The sequence below is a fragment of the Nipponia nippon genome, unplaced genomic scaffold (assembly GCF_047370975.1).
Source record: "Nipponia nippon isolate SJK-2023a ecotype South Korea unplaced genomic scaffold, ASM4737097v1 scaffold_6, whole genome shotgun sequence".
In the NCBI taxonomy this organism is placed as follows: domain Eukaryota; kingdom Metazoa; phylum Chordata; class Aves; order Pelecaniformes; family Threskiornithidae; genus Nipponia; species Nipponia nippon.
The window spans coordinates 16,214,746-16,234,225 of record NW_028262380.1 but is presented as its reverse complement, the minus strand read 5'-3'; the positions used below and the strand labels follow the sequence as shown (position 1 = coordinate 16,234,225).

Sequence of the window (19,480 nt, the reverse complement as noted above, 5' to 3'; positions counted from 1 at the left end):
GGCTGAGAGTTGCTTACGTGAGGTCCCTCCCCAGGCGCATGGCAGAGTCCTGCTCAGAACTTGGTTTAGAGATGCACAGCTGTCACCTACTGTGTAGGTACCGTTACATTTACTTGGCAATAGATTGCTATTATTTAAGAAATAGAGTCAAGACCTGTTCAAAAGCAGATGATCTGAGATTTTCCTGCAAAACCAGCGAGTTGTCCGGGACACATTTGTGTGCCTTTGCTGCACAGCCAGAGAGGAGCACAGGTGAGGTAAAAACCATGAACCAAATCTTCCCCATCACGAACAGAGTCACAGGGGCTGAAAATTCCTTGTAGGAGAAAGCACTGTTCGTACCATTGCCATCTTCCACCTAAGCCCTGGGAGACCCAGCAGGAGATTCTGCAAGGATTTGCATCTCTGTATGTATATTGAGAGGCAAACTAGAGACAAGTTTGGGGAGACAGCTTCTCTCTGGGAAAAAAAATATCACCTCTGATTAGGTATAGCAAAGGTATTACCCCCATGCAGGCTTTGGGAAGCACTGCCAAGAGGGCTGCAGTGTGGGGTAGCCCCGGGCCATGAAACTCTTTGGCCTGCCTCAGAGCTGAGAAGGGCTCAGGGTGGCAGAGAGCCGGGGCAGAGGTGGGAGCCCTTCCTGAGCCAGCCTGGCTAGCCTTCCCAAGAGCCGGCACACATGGGGGTCACATCACTAAGGAATTTCCCAGAGTGGGCAAATCCTACCCTGAAGGAAAGGTTATAACGTTTCCTTTTCCCAGTGTGAGCTACTCCCACCCAGGGACCATCTAGGTTTTTTATACAACATTATGTGATGTGCGCTCTTTACAAAGGCTCTTTTAAGGTTTTGCTGCCACCTTCTTCACATACGTGTGTGCCGCCTTTTGCATGTTAACCTGATGCTTTCGTAAGACGCCGAAGAAGCAGGACACATCCTTCCCTGCACCATGTGCACCACTTCTGCGGGCGAGTTTCCTCACACCTGGAAAGAAAAACGTCTCAGGTGACTGCAAGAAGCCACCTCACGCTGCAGCTGGGCAGGCTCCGCTCCCGCTGTCCCAGCCCGCACCACGCTTGGTCACTGGATACTGGGACAGGGCGCTGGGGCTGTGCCTTTTCACCGCTGACCCCACATGGGGTGGCCTTGCCCTGGCCCACCCCGATGTCACCACGGACCCGCCGGGCGCCCGGGGCTGGGCAGCGCGGCCGAACCCGCCAGCCCCGAGGGGCGGCCGGGGCCGGGCAGTGCGGCGGGGACGCCTCTAGGTGGGGCAGCCCGGCTGCCGGCAGCGCCGGGCCGGCTCCGCCGCGGGGCGGCCCGCCCGCCGCCGCTCCCAGCCGGCGGGGCGAGGGGCGGCGAGCCGGGCTCCGCCGCGGGCTGTCGGATCAGGGGCCGGGGGGTCTCCGGTGGGCGCAGGGAGAGGCGGTTTTGGGGCACGGAGGGGGTTGGGTTTTCCCCGCGTCTGTAAAACGGCGGATCCGACACAATCTGTGGGTTTTGGCTGCTTCCAAACCGCGGGGAACGGGGGGGTGCGGAGCCCTTACCGGGGTGGGGGCAAGGAGGGCATGGTGCCTCCGCCGGCGTCCCCGTTTCAGGCGCTGCCCTACCCGCTCGGCTGCCCAGCCCGCTGCCTCCTCCCGTCCCCCCCGAGCCTTTTCCTGCGAGGAGGCTTTGCGCCCAGTTTCTCCCACAGACGCTCGGAGGGGGCCCCGTGCCCGCCGCACGCCGTGCCCGGGGAGCCCTTCCCCTCCGGTGCTGCCCCAGCTGCGGGCGGCCGGGGCCCGACTGCGAGCCCCCGGCCCGGGCGGTCAGTGAGGAGCAATGCCGGGCCGCCGCTCCCCCCATCCCTCCCTCCCTCCCTCCCTCCCTCCCTCCCGCTGCCCCTCTCCCGCGGCGGGGCTGGAGGGCGGGCGCGGCGGGACCACCCAGCTGGCCCCCGGCCGCCGCAGCCCCGGGACCGACGGCCCTGCCCGGCCTGCCTCCGCCGCTCCCCTCCGCCGCTCCCCTCCGCCTTACCCCGCTGCTGCTCGCTCTCCTCCCGGCCTCCTCCCCAGGCATTTCCTCCCCCAAACAGTAGTTTGCTGGTCGGGAAGAGGGCGCAGAGATCGCCCCGGGAGGCGGGAGAGGGGGAGAGAACAAAAAAAAAAAAAAAAAAGAAGAAGAAAGAAGAAAAGAAAAGGAGGTGGCAGGGAGGGAGCTGGCTAAATTAGCAAAGAATTACAGCCATTGTAAACTAACCGCAGGTATTTCCAAGAGCTTGGACGCGAAACCTTGTAAATCAGGGACTTCGCGGGCTGGGAGCTGCCTGCGCCGGAGCCGGAGGGAGGCTGCGCCGCGGGGAGCGCCCCTTCCCCCGCCCCGCCGCTCCCCGGCCCCGAGCGGCCGCCGGCCCTGCCGCCTGCCCGGCGCTCCGCCGCACCTGAGCAGAGCCCGAAAAAAGAAGCGCAGGCCGGAGAGCTGCCCCTGCCGGTCCTGCCCGGAGCTCCCCGGCTCCGCCGTGCCCGCAGCCCAGAGCCCCTCTCCGGCCGCCAGCCCACGCCCGCGACCCGCACCTCCAGCCTTTCCCCTTAGAAGCGCGGAGCCCTTCCCCTCTCCCCACGTCTCCGTCCACGCATCTCCTTTGAGACCCCAATTTTCATCTCTCGGCTGTTTAGCATCCCTTAAAATGCCCGCACAGGACACCCTTCCCACACCGCCTACACATCTCCTCGTAAGTGGGTTTCTCGCAGCTTCCCCAGATGCCTCTTATTCCCCTCCAGCTCTTAAAAAAAAAAAAAAAAATCCCCTTTGGATATTTCCTGAGCGGATCGTGGCACCGAAGTCTTGGGTGGCAGAAGCGATGGCTTTCCCGGGAAATACCTGGGTGGGAAAAAGGGATAATGAGTGAGTCCAAGCAAGGTTATTAAAACGGGCTGAATTTGTGCAGAAGGATAAAGCTTGTTCTCATTCAGTCGCGCAAAGGTGCTCTCCGGCTTCGTCCTGCGTGTGAAAGCGGGATTATTCATTTTATTAATTTATTTTCCGGGTAAGAATGATGACTGAAAACATTTAATTCCTGTCAGAGTCGTTGATAATCAATTATCGTGGCTGCGTGGTCTACTGCAAACAGGCGCTCGTCTCTGCGGGACCAAGCGGGGAAAAGCTGGAGGTGGGCGCACGCCCGCGGAGGAGCAGGTCAGCACCCTGCCAGCGCGGCTCACGAAGCCAAGCCGAGTCTGGGGGTATCATTTGGACATGCCCTGCCTCGTTACATTGCCGCGTCTCCCCAGCACCAAAAAAATCACGGTCGCGAAGCCCTGGCACTTCATTTCTCGTGGACGTGCCTGATACCCTCGCCGGGATTTTTCTGTTCGCTCTGAGAATGCCAATAATGTCTGAAATAAAGACAAGCATGATGCTTGGGGGCACATTGCTGTTTTGGCAACGAGTCGCTTTTATACAATTCACGTGCGTGAAATAGTTTCCAAAAGGTTCTTGTTTAGGGCCATTTTCTTTCAGGGAAAGCATCGCTTCAAGGAAAGCAGTCTTTAGTCGGCGAGAAGTCGCCCTCCTAAAACGGTCTTTAAAAGCCCCGGGGGCCGAAGACCGACCCTAACATAAAATCGGCCACGCTTTTAAACGAGCGAACCGGTGAGAAGCCCAGTTTGAAAACCAGCCGAGGCTGTTCTGCGCTGACACCCTCGAGGCGGGCGGCCGGAACTCGGGGCGCTTTCGCCGCCGCGCACACGGCCCCGATCCCCGATCATCCCCGATCCGGCGCGGCGCCGCCGTCCCCGGCAGACCCCGAAACAAGCCGTTTCTTCCCCGAGCAGCACGCATCGAACGCGTGCCAGCCTGCGGCGTTGTTCCCGTTCCCCCGCCACCGTGACCGGACCCTTCCCCGGGGCCGGGCTGCAGCGCTCATCGCCCGCCTCGGCCGAAGCGCGGCGAGAGGGGAAAACACCCTGAGGCTGTTACCCCTCGCTCCCCGGGTGGGAGCCGCCGCTCCCTGCCAAGGAGCGGGGCCCTCCCTCCCAGGGTCGCCTCCGCCGCGGGCGGCAGCGGCCGGCAGCGCGGCCGCGGGGGGGGGGGGGCGGGGGGGGCCCTACGGGCCGCAAGGGGTTAAGGCGCGGCGCGCCCCGCCGCGCGCCCCGCGGAGCCGCATCGCCCCGCGGCGGGGAGCCAATCGGCGGGCGGGCGGCGCGGGGGCCGCCCAATGGGAAGGCGCGGGGCCGGCGCTGTCAGCGGCGGTGAGGGATGACAGCGCCGCCGGCAGAAAAAGGAGAGGGCGGGCGCGGGGCGGGACAGAGCGGGGCGGAGGCAGCGCCCGCGCCGCCAGGGACCCGCGGCGGCGCCCGGCGGAGCGCGGCGCGGCGGCCCCGGCCCCGGCCCTATGGGCGGGCGGGCCGGCAGCGGCGCAGAGAGGCTGCCCCCGCTGGCGCCCGCCCTCCCGGCGGCAGAGAAGGGCCCGGCACCGGCGCGGCCGCGGCCGGCGATGCGGTCGCCCAGCTGAAGGCGCGGCGCGGTCCGCTGCTCGCCCGCGGGGCCGCCCGCCGCCGGGCCATGGCCGTCCGCGGCGGCAACGCCCTGACGCCTTTCTCCATCCAGGCCATCCTCAACAAGAAGGAGGAGCGCGCCCGCCACGCGGCGGGGCGGCCGCCGCCCCCGGGAGCGGCCGGCGGCTGGCGGCTCTGCAGCGCAGCCGAGGGCCCGCCGCTCCCCGAGCCCCCCGCCGCCGCCGCCGCCCGCGCCCGAGCCCCGCGGACGCCGGCGGGCTGGGACTCGGACTCGGCGCTCAGCGAGGACCCCGAGGGCGAGCGGCGCTCCGAGGAGGAGGGCGCAGGCGGCAGCGCCCGCCCCGCCGAAGCCGCGGGCGGGGGGCGGCCGGCGGCGGCGGCGGAGGAGGCGCAGCCCCCGGAGGCGGCGGAGCGGGACGCCGCCGGCATCAGTGACAGCGAGATGTCGGCCGCCGTCTCAGGTAGGGGCGGCCCCGCCGGCGGCCCCTCCGCACCCGCGCGGGGCGGGCGGGAGGGTCCCGGGGCGGGGGGAGCCGAGAGCGGGAGACGATCGGGGCTGCCCGCCGGCCCCGCGGGGTCGTGCCGCGAACCAGGGCTGCGCCGGGGCAAAAAGCGTCCCGCGGGGCGCGGGAGGGCGGAGCGGCGAGAGCCCTTCGCCAGGCTGAGCTCGCATCCCGGGAGGGCGCCCGGCGCTTAGAGGAGAGCGAGAAACCCCGGCTGCCCTCGGCGGCCGCCCCGGCGGGGCCTCCGCCCGCCCCGTCGCTGCAGGCTGCCCGCAAGGAGCGCGCCCGGCCGCCCGGGCGGCTGCGGGCCCTCCGAGGAGCGGGGCGCGGGGGATGCGGGTATCCCGGTGCCTGCCTGCCCTGACCGCCGTCCTCTCGCCCTGCCCGCAGATCGCAGCCCGCCGGAGGAGGAGGACGGAGCGGGCAAGTGTGGGAAGCTGCTGCCGGGGGAGGAGGAGGCGGCGGCGCCGAAGCCGCGGAAGAAGCGCTCCCGCGCAGCCTTTTCCCACGCCCAGGTCTTCGAGCTGGAGCGGCGCTTCAACCACCAGCGGTACCTGTCGGGGCCCGAGCGGGCCGACCTGGCCGCCTCGCTGAAGCTCACCGAGACGCAGGTGAAGATCTGGTTCCAGAACCGGCGCTACAAGACCAAGCGGCGGCAAATGGCCGCCGACCTCCTGGCTGCCGCCCCCGCCGCCAAGAAGGTGGCCGTCAAGGTGCTGGTGCGCGACGACCAGAGACAGTACCACCCCGGCGAGGTGCTGCGGCCGCCCTCGCTGCTCTCCCTCCAGCCCTCCTACTACTACCCCTACTACTGCCTGCCCGGGTGGGCTCTCTCCACCTGCGCCGCAGCAGCCGGCACCCAGTGAGGGGCACACACCTACCACCCCGGCCCCCCCACCACACACACTGGCAGCCAGGAAACCCATCTCCCCTCTGCCACCCCCGCCAGCCAGCCCGCTTCTCAGATCCAGAGCCCCAGCTGCAGCTCTCAGTGCCTCGGACAGTATTTATTATTATTTTATTGTTATTTTTATTATTAATATTATTTGGATGGTTCCTCACCCTCTCCTCTTCCAACGTAGGACTTCTCGGCCACCCCCGCCCCGACCCTCACCCCGTCCCCACCCCGCCAGCCGAGGACTCTCGCGATTCGGCACGACTAGTTCATGGTATCCATGTTGTCAGTGTATTTGGTGTAGACTTTTTGTTTGTTTGTTTTATTTCGCTTCGGATTGGTAGAGACTCGATCTTGTGTGGGAGAGAGAAAGAGAGAGAAAAAAAGGAGAGGAAAAAAACCACCAACCTGCAAAACCAAATGCAGCTCAAAAGAGGAGATCGAGGACTCCCTCGGTGGATTGTAAGGAGGATTATTTTTGACGTCTGTTTTGAGTCCTTGGTCTTCCAACTCGTTGCAAACTGCCTGTGCCTTGTATGGTGCTGAATGTAAGGAAGCCTCTTTCAGATCCCCCTGCTCTTGTTGCCCATGTTATTCCTGTACTCCATGATCCCTGGCAAAGGATAAATATGTCACAAAAGGGTGAGACTTATATCGAAACTCCAGACTTCTTCTTTTCCTTTTTTCCTGAGATCTTTCCGTGTTCGGGGAGGGAGGAGCTACGGATTTTTCGCACTTTCCAGTTGTATTAAAGTTGTTGTTATTATTATTTTTATATTCAATGTGAATATTTCTAGTCAGGCTTTTTAAGAAATCGATGTAATGGGAAATTTTAATACCATGAGTGCCTTTTACAGTTCTTCTGCAGACCTCTCCTTCAGGGGCGGGGATTTCTGATCTGCTCAGCAATGTAATTACAGTCTCTTTCTTTCAAGGTAACTCATTGCTTTTTTTTTTTTCCCCACCTTCTTTTTTTTTCCCTCCCTTTCTCTTTTAATGGCACTGTGCACTCAACTAGATTATTTACTTCAAATGAATTGTGAATGTTTGTAAGCTACCCGCTGTACTTTTTTTTTTTTTTTAATTTATAAACTTTAGTTGAACACTTAGCTCTGCCGCTTGTGTCGTTTCTGAGAGTGGACACGGATTTCCCCAGCGACTTTTTCCCCGCAGCAGACTTCAGGCTGTGGTTCAGACCACGTCCCTCCTTTTCCCACTCGCACGGAGGCTGGCAGTGGCTCTGGTGGGACCTGGCAGCTCCGGCGGTGGGGATCATGGGGCCTGGAGAAGATCTCGCCCCCCGGTCCCCGGGGCCGCTCTGCCCGTGTGTGCCGTGCAGCGCCGGTGCCGGTTCCCTCCGTGGAAAGTGGAGGGGGCGAAGGGGCTCGGGCCGGGCGCCTTAAGGAGTTATTTGATAACGCGTGTCCAGGATGGAGCCACCCCCCCTTCTGCCGGAGAGCCGGGATCGCTGCTTGAGTTGTCAGCCGCCGGGGTTACGGTGAGGCTGCGGTGCGGTCGGAGGAGCCTCGGGGATCCCACATCGCTTTTCCCGGCCCAGGGCGGCCTCGCTGTGCGGCTGGACCCGGCGGCCCGGCAGTCGCCCGCTTCCACGGGCCTTGTCAGTTTAAACCTTTGGCAGCTCCCAGGGAAAGTGCGTGGGTCGGCGGATTGTTGTCTCTCTGCTGGAGCCTGGCCGGGAGGCCGGGGCCGGGGGCCCCGGGCGGGCGCAGGCTCCGGCGGGGGCTGCGGGACGGGGCTTCGCAGTCCTCGGCGAAACGGCCGAGGCCGTTTGTATCCCGACACAACTGCGATAGCCGCTTGGGGCAGCCTGCCGCCTTGGACTGAATCCCCTCCAAGCCTCCGCGGCGAGCCCGGGCCCTCGGCACGGTGCTGGCAGCGCATCCCCGCCGCCGGCTGCCGTCCCCCGGCCGTCCCTGCCGGGGCCAGCGCGGCCAGACGGGGCGGGCAGCCCGCGCCGGGTAGGGCAGCTCCACCCGGGGGGCCGGGGCCGGGCAATGGCTCTCAGACGGGCCGGACCCGGTGGTGGCTGCGGCAGTTCCTCCGCGTCGGTGGAGCCCTACCGGGGCCCACTCACAGGCGGCCGCCTCGCCCGGCCGCCGCCGGTTCTCCCTCGGCGCCGGCTCCTTTCCTTCCCCGCTGGCTCGCACTGGCCTCCCTCCGGCTCCCGAGCACGGAGTGGCTCGGAGGAAGCCCCCGCTGCTCCACCGCCCCCGGCCGCGGTCCTTGCGAGCCGCCCCAAGAGGCTGTTTCCCCGTCGGCCCCCTCGCCCCGGCGCTCCCGGGCTGTCGCTCTCCCCAGGCTCGGGCAATCAGCGCTGCGGGCCGGCCGCGTTTGCCCCGCCGGGGAGAGGCACCCAGGCTGGCAGCCCGGGCTGCCCTCGGCGGCGGGGAGAGGGGCAGCGGCGGCTCCCCGGGGGCTGCCCCGGCCCCAGCGCGGGCTCGGGGCGAGCTTTCGGCTCCCAACGCCGTCAGTCGTCGTGGCATCGGGGGAATGCTTTGGGTTTGGTTTTGTTCAGCCGGGCGGGTCGGCGAGCCTGCCAGCGAAAGGAGCGCTCCAGATGTAGCGGTGCTGGCGAGAAGGGTGCTCTATAGAGCAGACCTTGGCAGATGCAGGAGGACTGACATTGATTAGGCCCGATCCTGAAACGCTTTTTCTTTTTTTTTTTTCTTTTTTTTTTTTTTAACTATTTCCTTCCGCCTTTCCCACCGCTTTCTCTCCTGGGAAAAATGAAACTTTTGGACGGCAGGAGCAGGGCCCCCGTGCACTTGCGAAAGTGCAGAGGAGCCCCTGCTGCCCCGCAGACGGCTCCATTTGCTCCTTTTCTTGCCCCCGGGGATGTTTCTCTGCCTGCAGCCCTGTGGCCCCATGTGAGGCTTGCAGCCCCGTACAAGACACAGAGCCGCTGACTCCCATCCCAGCTTCCATGGGACAATTTACACCAGCGGAGGGTTTGGCCCCGGTGGGGACGGGGAGGCCAGGCGGCGCGGGTGGCTTTCGGCGAAGCTGGTTATGGCTCCTATCGGGCTCCGTGTTCGAGGGAGAGGATGATTTCGAAGCCTTCTTTTTTTCCCGTAGGACACCGTGTTTTGTTAGTTTGCTTCGTGCGTGCTGAGGGATGTAGGGCTGCAGGAAACCGCCTGATACGAAAAGAAAGCGTCGGTCCTTGGGGCTTCCCCGGGGCTGCCCGCGTTGTGACACCGGGTAACGTACGCAGAATAAAGCGTCAAACTTTTTTTTTCTGGAATCCGGTAAAACTAAGATGCATATTGCTCGAGACAGAAGTTGCTGAAAAAGATGATCCGAGTCAAGTTACCTGGAATTTTAGGATTGTGTTTAATATCACATATTTACGCGTGGAGAGTGTCTTCGTTTGACGTTTACAAAATCCGATATTTGAGAAACGTCAGTATTTTGCATCGGGAAAATTTAATCGATAATTTAATGGAATTTTACAAGAATTTGGAGGCGTTTCTGTTCGTGTTTTTATTGATAATTTTACGATTTAAAATATAAAGCAAACGCTCTGAGTCTTTTTGTCTTTTCTTAATGACAAAATCCCCAGTAACCCGCGCGTAACTGTACCAAGGCCAAAGGAATTAGCCTGGATTTTCGGCGTTTAAGTTAGCAAAACCTGGGCTCTAACACGCTCTCTCCATCCCCCCCGAACACACATTCAGCTCATCAACACATCCACGGCTGCAGCACGAAAATAACCCCCCCTAACGATATGTCCCAACTTCGGCCTCTCTCCCAAACCCCGAATCCGGGCGGGAGCCGCGGGAATCGTTTTCCATCCGGGCATGGACAAGCTCCAGCCTTAAAGAAGAGAAAACAGTCGCAATAGAAAGAGGGGGAGAGAGAGAGAAACTACCGCAGCTAGAAGAAATTCGACTGTTGAAATGTGGTGCAAATTGTGTATATCTTTGCATAGGGCTCCACAGGCATTTGTGTTTTGTGTTAAACACTCGCACAGGCGCAGAGACCAGCTCTCCAACCGGGAGGCTGCCTATATTTAGATACCTCCTGCTCCCTCGCAGGGTAATAAAACAGGAAACCACGTAGATTCCGCCCCCCCCCCCCCCCCCCCCAAAACACACACACAGACGCACACACGCCAGGTAGAAATCAGCGAGGCTTCCCTGGGAGGAGGAGAAGCAGCAGAAGATGCCGGAGCACAGGCAGCCCCCCCGGCAGCGCAGCACCTGCCCGGCCTCCCAGGGGCTCCCGGGAGCAGGGGGCAAAGGTGGCCCGGAGGTTAAGGGCCTCTCCCCGGCAGGCCCGGGGCTTTGGCAGGCACTTTTCCGCTCCGCTTCTCCTGTCAGTGGGAAGGCGAGGCGGCCCGAGGGCGGCCCCCGGGCCGGGGGAAGCCGCGCTGCCCTCCCGGCGGCTCCCCCGGCTCTGCAGCACCAAAGCGCCGGAGCAGGGAGCTCCGCTTGGCGGCCCGGCAGCCCCAGGCCGGGACGCTCCTGCCGCAGCGGGCCGGCAGCGCTGGGAGCCCCGCCGGAGCCGGGGCTGGCCCAGGCGCCCGAAAAGCCGGACCCCCGCGGCCAGGGAGCCCTAAGGGAGTGGCCGTGGTGGCTCCAGCGAGCAGCCTGATTTTTCCCGAGGTGGTGGGAAAAATACAGGGCATCTTTTTGGCCCGGCCGCGTCCTTGGGGATGCTACCGCTCCTCGCCTGTCCGAAAGCCCCCCAAAAGCGGGGTCTGCCTTCGCGTTGTTCGCTGCTGCGGGTAACAACGCCATTAACCGAGGAGCAATGTGAACCAGGGAGCAAATTAAACATTTCCCAGCCAAGTCGCACGGCGGTCAGCGCCGGGCCCCCTGCACCGCCCCGGGCCGGGTCAGCGCTCCCTTCTCCGGGGGCGAGCAGAGGCGCCGATGAGCGAGGAGGCTCTGCCCGGAGACCCCGGCCCCGCCGGCGGGGCCCCGCACACGGCTCTGCCCCGGGCAGCCTGCTTTCCCCGCCCCGCGGCCGCTCCGCACGGCCGGTGCCCTGCCGAGGGACCACGGGAGCGGGCGGACTGTCGCCCGCAGGTGGGACTTGTCCTTTTTTTTTTAACATGGTTTGTATATGTATATATTTTTTTTTAAGGGAGGGAGAGAATTTCAGCAATCCGCACGCAAACCCTCGCTCTCTCCGGAGGGATGGAGAGGCGAGAGAGGGCGAGTTCACGCCCGGGCCCGCCCGGCGAGGTCCCACGGCCCCGAGGGGAAAGCCCTGGCCAGAGGATGAGGGGTTTGACTCCGCTGCCCGGAGCCCTCGGGGGGCGGCTGAAGAACCATCCCCGCCTCTTTTCCCGGCTGTTTCCCCAGCTCGGTACCGGAGTCGAGAGAGGTGTTAGCCACAAGGCTGGTCCCCAGTGATGCCGGCGATGAGTGCAATTGTCGGGGCGCGCCTTGAAAAAACAAGAGCGGGGAGCGGCGGCTGCAGAGCCGCGGGTTATGCCGTTTTGGGGCTCCCAGGTGCGCCCGTGGCTTTCTGCCTAAAATGTGACTCGGTAGTAAAGAGGCCGGCGCTTGGGCTCCCGAAAGGCACCGCCGGCAGCCAGCAACGGATCCTCCGCCGAGAGGGAACTGCGTCCGAGCCGGGGAAGCCTCTCCCCGCCCGCGGCAGTAGCTCGGCTCCGGGAGCGGCAGGGGGGCCGCCCCGCTGCCGGCCACGGGCGGGGGGCGACCTGCGGGGACCACCTGCTGCCTCCAAAGGGCTGCAAGTTGCCACCAGGACTGGTGACTGATGGCCTTGGCACCAGAGTAGGGACACAGCTATTAATAAAAATATATATCTAGGTAATAGTCCTCGTAGGTATTTCAAACATTTTTTTTTCTTTCTTAAAAAAGGAAGAACAAAAAAGCATGGGAGCTATAAAGGCTACACGCAGCCTGTTCATGCACGGCCGATTGGAAACCAAAACAGTGCTTCCACACCGAGCAAGAATAGCCAGAAAACCATAAAACGGGTGGAAAGGCAAAGAAGGGTCTGATTTTCAGCTTCCCGGGGCTGGACGGCAGCAGCGTGCGAGCAGGGCCGTCGGCGGGCCGGGGCAGAGGGGCGGCGGGGGCGGCGGCCGCCGAGTCGGGCCGGGCCGGGCCGGGCCGAGGGCCGCCGGGGCAGGAGCCGGCTGCTCGGGGGGCGCGGGTTGCTGCTTTGTTTCCTAAATTGCTCTGTGGGGAAAGCAAATCTTGCAAGCGGTGGTGACTCAGAAAGACACTGTCTCCCCTGCCTGCTGCTGCAGAGCCCGACTCTGCCTTTCGGCTCTGGCGGCTTGAGGGCCCTGCTCGGCACCGGTGATCCGCTCCCCGCTAAAGCCGCCCGACGACGAGACCCCCCCGTTTTTCTCCCGGGTAGGGGTAAAACACTTTGCCCGTGGATCTGCGCTGCGTTGCGCTTAAACCGGCCGGGGAAACTCTTTGTGTGGCAAAGGACTCGAGTGATAATTAGGGATGAAATGCGCGTGGAGAGGACTAATATTATTTTTGGCTTGTGCGGGAATAATACAGATTTGCAAACTGTACGAATAAAGCCGGGGTAGGCTGGGAGACGGGGGGGGGCAGTTCTGCTGGCTGCCGGCAGCACTTGGGCTCGATGGCGAGGTTTGTGCCGGGCTCTTCTGCTGGGGACAGGGAAAACGAGGGACGGGTCGTGGCCGGGATTTGCCTTTTGGCACCGCGGGCGGCCACGGGCGGCGGGGGCGATGCGGGGGGCGGCGGGGGGCAGGCACCGCCGAGAAACCGCGGGGACGGTTTCCTCCGTGGGGGACGTCCTGGGCCGATTTACCGAGGTGGCAGCGGTTCTGCACCGTGGCACAGTGCGTCTAAAGGAACACAGCAAAGAAATATTTTTTACTTGGCTAATTAAAAAAAAAAAAAAAAAAAGACGATTCGCGGCTCCCTTTATTCGGTTAAGAATAAAAAATAATCGCAAACGGGGAACATCTACGGACACATTACTTTTTTTTCCCAGCGACCGCAACAAGAAAAGAATATATGCGCTCATTCGCCGGTTATAAACACCACTCTGCAGGGGTGCAGACTGTCATTTTGTCAAGTGACTGTGAAGGTTCCTTTAGTTTGCCTGAAATGTACTAATTTATCGGATTTAAAAAAAAAATAAAATGCCTGGAAGAAACGGACGATTTTCCTCGTTCTTAGAGAAAAGCTTTTGCGTGTTGCTTTAAAAAGCGCGGTCTGCACCGTGGATTCGCGGACCCTGGGAAGTTGTGCTTAGATGTCCGTGTCAGGCTATGGCCCGGCGGATCACAAGGACATAGTTTTATCAAAAATACCTCCAAAAGATACTGAAATAGCCGCTTCGTTTTTGCGAACAAATGATTTCGCTGAAGAAGGATCAGAAACGAAGGTGAAGGAAAAAAAATCTATCGCAAGCCCTCGCCGTAAGGGGCGAACTTTAAAAGGAAAAAAACGACATTTTATCTTAGAAAAAATATATGCAATCTTTGCAACGTGGAAATTACTTGTAAGCTGATCTCGCCTCGGGAAGAGTCTCGTTTTCAGTGCGGTGGCAAAGCCCCGTTGCCAGGCAGGCGCGGCGGGGTGAGCGGGGGCCGGCGGCGAGCTGGGGACCGCGGCGGGGCCGGGGCGCACCGCCCCCGCAGGAGCGGGTCAGCGGGGCCGGGACGTCCCCTCCCGCCGAGGACCGGTGCGACTACGGGAGACGCAGACTTGTCCCTTGCACCTTCCAGAAGCCCGCCCAGCCAGTCCAACCCCCACCATTTCCCTCCTGCCCTCTCTCCTCCGGGAGGTGCCTGCTGGCTGCCCGGGACAGCCGCCCATCGCCGCCGCGTCCCGCCCGGCTCCCTGCCCCCGCGCCTCCCTCTCCCTGCAAAGCCTTCTCTGAACGACTGAGCGCCTCTCCCCTGTCCCCCCACCGTGAGCAGGGCCACGCAGGCTCGGGGCAGAGCCCTCGCCCCGGGCCACCGCGGGCAGCGGGGCGGGAGCGGCCGGCGGCCCGGCCCTGGCAGCGCGGTCGCCCCGGCGCCTCTCCCGGGCCCTGCCAGCGCCCTGCCGGGCTGCTGCCGGCCTCCCGCGGCCCAGCGGGGAGGGTCTCCTCAATGCCAGGCCTGTGTATTTGTAGTTTGATTTCGCACGTCAAGGATAATTTCTTCATACAACTTAATGGACGCGGCTTGACATCCATAATGATCGCTAATCATTCAAATTATTTTTGCTAGCGCCCAGACATGTTCCAGTTGTTGTGATAGATCGCGTTTCACCTATAATGACGGACAATTACCATTTATAATTCGCCGGCTTTTGACACCTAAATCCACCCACCATATGTGGCTGAAACGCGCCGGGCCCGGCTGCGAGGCCCTGATGACATTTGCAGCAAGCCCCTCTCCTCTGAGGGGGGCACCTGGGATGCCCCCCCCCCCCCCCCCGGCACCCCCGGCCCTTCCCCAGGCCGCTGCAGCTCGGCCGTTTGCCGTCGCAAGCCCCCGGACGGCAGCTCCGCGACGGCGGCCGTGCGTGGGGCGAGCCGGCGGGGACAGAAGCCAGCCCCGTGCGGAGCGGCCAGCCCCGCAGCTCCCGGGGCGACCCAGCTGGGCCCGGCCGCGGGGCGGTCGCACACCTCGGGGGAAACCCCGGCTGGGGAAGGGGCTTGGTCCGGGAGGCAGAGGCGTCTCTGCGGGCTGTTCCCTTCCCGCCGCCCCCAGCGCCAACGCGGCCAGCAATCCCGTGCGTTTACTTGTGCGCGGCGAAAGGAGACCGGCTGCCAGCGCAGGCGAAAAGCCCCGATCCTCCTCGACGTGGGGACGTATGGCCTTGAACCGTCCTATATGGGACAGAGAGAAAAGGGTGGCGGGGGGGTTCAGCTGTAAAAAGGGCGCGGAGTGCTTTCCATCACATCCATCGGCTTTCCTGGGGCATTTACCTCCACGGTTCCCCTGGAAATCCCATGCACCCGATGGAAGGGAGCTCTCCGGGATCCCACCCACCCGATGGAAGCAGGACCGGCAGCTCCGCGCCGCCGCCGCCGCCCCGGCCCCGCTCTCCCGGCCCGCCCCGGCCGTCGGGGCACCCCCGCCGCGGGGCAGACGCGCCCCGGTGCCCCCGGCCCCTCCGCGCCCGGACACCCTTTGCCAAAAGCAACCGAGTGAGGATTTACCCTGGGTGACTCCTGTTTTTGAAGCCTTGGCGTCTGGTTTGAACCCCCGCACGACGGGACTGCCACGACACAACATCCACGATACAACGTCCCTGCCGAGTGCTGCAAGGCAAGAAACGCCGCGTTTCTATAGCTCGGCAGGCATCGCTTGCTTTTTAAGCCCTAAATATTTCTGCCGCACTAACAGTTAAAGAGCCACATGAAGAATTTCCTTCGGCAGGAATAATTGACCGTGGATATCCCAGCCGTAGCTGCAAGGAAGGGTACAGAGGGAGCAAACAAGGTCAGATCCTGACGTTGTGCGGCTCTGCCCCGCCGTGCGATGCTCACCGACGCAGCCCAAGGCCTAGTTAGAGCGACAGACAGGGTCACACAAAGACATGCGTGTTTCCAGTGGGACAGGCAGGTCTGTCCGAGGGCTGGCGATCACCGGCATGCCGCGGCGTTACCCGGGGCTTCCCTGTGTCCCCTGAGCGCCTCTACCAACCCACTCGTGAACTCGCGTCTCCCCGCACACAGCCCTTCCCCGCTGCCTTCGACGGCGCTCCCCTTCGTCGCAAAAGCTTAAAACTCACCCAAACCCGACAGCTCCTGTTCAATACCCTTTTCAATTTTTTTTTTTTTTCCCCTGCTCTTTCTTCGCTGGGCACCCGCGAAAAAGCTGCCGGCGGCGGCGGGGCGAGAGGACGGACGCGTCCCTCAGAGGCCAAGCGGCCGGGGGATGCTGCGGGGATGCAGGCGGGGAGCCGCCGGGCGAGCGGTCGCCGCCGGACCCCAGCTCGGGACGGCGAGAGGGAACTGTCATCGGCGGGAAAGTGCTGAATTTGGCCTGGCCGCCGCACGGCCCCGGCCCCGCTCCTCTGCGGGAGGGATGAGGTCCTCGCCCCCCGCGGTGACCGCAGCCAAACGGCCCCGCAAAGGGCAAACCCAGCGAGGCCTGCTTTCGGCAGCTGAGGGGGAGGAAATGTGGTTCTCATGGTCTTCTTAACGGAGAAAGTGGAAGGATTTCTCCATCAATATGCTTTAAAATAAGGACTGGAGGGATTGCCTGTCTGAGGTTTCTCGGTTCCCGGCGAGGTATTTTGATTAGGAGGTTTATTTCTAGTTAAACTTCCACGGCGTGTCTGAGGTGTTATTGCAGTTTCCTCAAGAACTAAACAAAATACCTCGATTTCGAGGTAAAGACGACGGAAAAAACCACCAGCCCGCTACGTGTTAAAGCTTAGGGCACTGCGAGTCAGCTAGTACCGACCGACTGCCCGGAGCGAGGGCTGCTCTCCCGGGAAGGGAAGGCTGGGCTGAAACGCCCGGGACCCAACCGCGCCGCAGGGGAAGGCGGCGGGGCGGAGAGGGAGTTTTGGGAGCCGGGACCCTCCTCCGTGTCCTCGCTCCCCCTCGCATGCGGGACTCCAGCCCCGCGTCTTTGCTGTTCCCCCTCCCCGGGTGCTTTATCCCACCCACCCTTATTTCTGCAGGGCCCCGAGTGTCGCTGAGCTCTCCCACCTGTGTCTGCACCACCGGGGTCCTCAGACATCTTCTCATCCTTCCTCCCCTCGCCCCCAAGGGGTCTGCCCGCTTTTAGGTCAACGGGAGAAGTGCTCGACTTGAGTGTCCTTGCTCAAGTAATGACACTCAGTGGAAGTTTGTCTTGGTTGCAAGCGGGAGGCGGGGGGGTCCAGAACTGCGTCAGGCAAAGGAGCAGACCCGCGGCCCTCAGCGGGAGCAGGACTGGGCTCAGGCGCTCGGCAGGGCTAGGGAAGTCACCACGGACACCCCAGGGCGAAGTCCCCGAACTCAGCAGAACAATAATTGTTAAAGACCTTCGCTGGGTTTGGACATACTGCTGCGAGGAAAGGGTCTTTGAAATTTATTTCCCCAGCAAGACTCTGCCAGGTGTCTGGACTCCAGATCGCTCCGTTTCTGCCAGGTTTGATCGCGGGCTTTTGCCACGTTTTAGATCACTTTCGCACCTTCTCCACTCTGACCTTCACATGCTCACCCTCGTTGTTTGTAGTGAGCTTCCTAAAACAAGCAACAAGACAAAACCATGGCATTTAAGAACTCATAAATAAATTTTCCTGTATGTCTTTGACAAAGATTAGGCTCTTACTATACGTGTCGCTCTAGCCAGCTACAGAGACAACGAATTTGGAAAAAAAAAAATTAAAAATTAACACACTAGATCTCTGTTCTCTGCTAGGATAACCCCGGGGAAAGACAAGCAATGTTTCAGCGACAAAAAGTCAGTTTTCATTGGTAACTTTGCAAGATACGTGCTATTTTATGTCTTAACACACCACCTTAAACCTGGAGATCTCGGAGATCTGCAAGGAAGCAAGACCTGTTCCGCAGAGAGTACTGGTTTTTTATACCTTCTGCAGGGTATTTTCTAGGTATTCTGGGAACACAAAGGTCTCTTAGCTTCCTAGCAAGGTTTCCACGGGGGTATCAAGGAAAGCACGAAGTCCTCAGCGCTGCTTGCTCCTGTCCCCGCTCCCCAGAGCTGCGGTCTGTGGTCCCCTGCAGGCGTGGTACGTGGTGTCTGACACTGCCATCTTGTGTTCTAGAGTTTCAGCTATTATTTACAAAACCAGAGTCTCGGTCACTAAGTTTCAATGAAAAGATGTCATTTGCAAAGAAAAAGGCGTAGCTGAGTCTGCAGACAGTTTCACACATGCTCTCAAAGGGAGGTGCCAAGTGCCCGTTTTATTTAACACACTGAATTTCAACATTTAAGCTTCTAACTAAAGAGCAAAGTTTAAGTGTAACTAAGCCTGTTGGATCTTTCGAAGGATGAGCAGCTTTTTCTGTATCTATCATTGTTCAGCCCAGGCTTTGCTTATCTCTCAGGTCTCTCCAGTGGTACTTTTCTTCTAGTCATGTTTGCCATTCTCTAGGAAGAAACTAGCAGAGTTTATTTATCCTTTGTAGACACATACATGAAGGTCACGTCAATAGTTTCCTGCATATTTTCTGCCTTTGCTATCACCACTGTAACCTCAAAGAGATCTCTGCAGACTCACCATGCAGTTTAGTGAATGGCTTCAATAGGTAAAACTGCATGAAAGAGAAAAGCTAAGGAAAATAATTCAAACAAGGCAAGACAAGGAAGTTTTACCCTAGCTTAATCATCTGAACTGACTGGCACAGACATCTGGGCAGTGAGGACAGACGGAGGTGAACCGAGGGTGACATACCCGTTTTATACCCACTACTACATATAGAAACATTTTGGGGAGCTGGAAAGGGAAGGGTAAAATGGGGACAACAGAGACATCTCTGGAAACACAGAAGGGCTGTCAAACCATGTCTTTACTTTTAAATTATCTAATTTCTTTCCTTACAGAGAAGGCCTAGTGGCATGTTAAAAAGAATGACCCAGACTTTATTTAATGTTTCCTGACTTCTTTTTTTTTTGGTATGTTATGACCTAGATTACTTAAACACAGTTTTCTTTTTTAATTAAAATAAGTATAGATTGCAAATCACTGTATCCTTTTAAAAGTATTAAAGTCATATAAGAATGGTGTAATCAGAGTAAGTGATGAAAACTTTCTGGTCAGGACTTCAAAACATGTCAAATTAATAATGAACAACTTGAGTAAGGTGTTGCAAATAATGTTAATTAAAAATGTCCACGTGCAGTCCCTTTGAGGGCATGTGAATAAATATCTAACAGTTTCTGTTGGGGTCTCACTTTATACTGAAAATGAGGAAGTCTTTATAATTCATAACTATTACAGAGTCTTTATGAATGGTCTTTCTCATATTTCCCACTGGAAACCATTAGATAATCTGTTTTTATTATACAGAGCCAAACATTTGGCTTAATATTTTTGTTTTAGAACAGACCACAGAGTCGTGGGGATATTAGCCATCTCATAATTTTTAGGGGTGCCTTAAAACCATGTACATTTATTCCTGTCTTGAGAGTTTCTTAAAGTTACAATCTTTGATCCTTGTTCTCCTAAAAATGTTACCCAAGATACATATAAAACAGGCATTAAAGGAGTTTCCTACTCTATGTTTCTTCATTAACCATCTACCTTACCACCCACCAATGCTGTGGATTTAAGAGTCTACATAATTGAGTCCGTAAATTAACAAAAAAATCCAGACAGCTGGAGCAACCAGGCAGTAGATGGTACATTGGCCTTAATGTTCTCATATTAGCACATTAAACAAGCAGAAAGGGAGCTTTTAATTATGCCTGTTTGTTTTTTTTTTTTAATGGCAACAAGATACATGTCTTTCCCTGACTTTCCTGAAAAGTCAATATATTTTTTTGGTCCAAAGCTGAATTAAGAGAGATAACAAAAGTGCATGGATTGAAGGATTATTCTGAGTATCTGAGAAAGACTGTAAGTAGGAAGTCATGGACTTCAAGCACAATCCCAATTGGCGTTTGGTGTTCTAAACTATAAGTTATTCAGCA

General features: G+C 59.5%; 1 protein-coding gene across 1 annotated transcript; it reads left to right on the top strand.

Moving 5' to 3' along the window:
• Positions 1-4,546: 4,546 nt before the first annotated feature.
• Positions 4,547-6,842, top strand: NKX3-2 (NK3 homeobox 2). Its single transcript, XM_087737141.1, has 2 exons — positions 4,547-4,961; positions 5,394-6,842. The coding sequence occupies exons 1-2, from the start codon at positions 4,547-4,549 to the stop codon at positions 5,867-5,869; spliced, it is 891 nt and encodes a 296-aa protein (XP_087593267.1). The 3' UTR covers positions 5,870-6,842.
• The last annotated feature ends 12,638 nt before the right edge of the window (positions 6,843-19,480 follow it).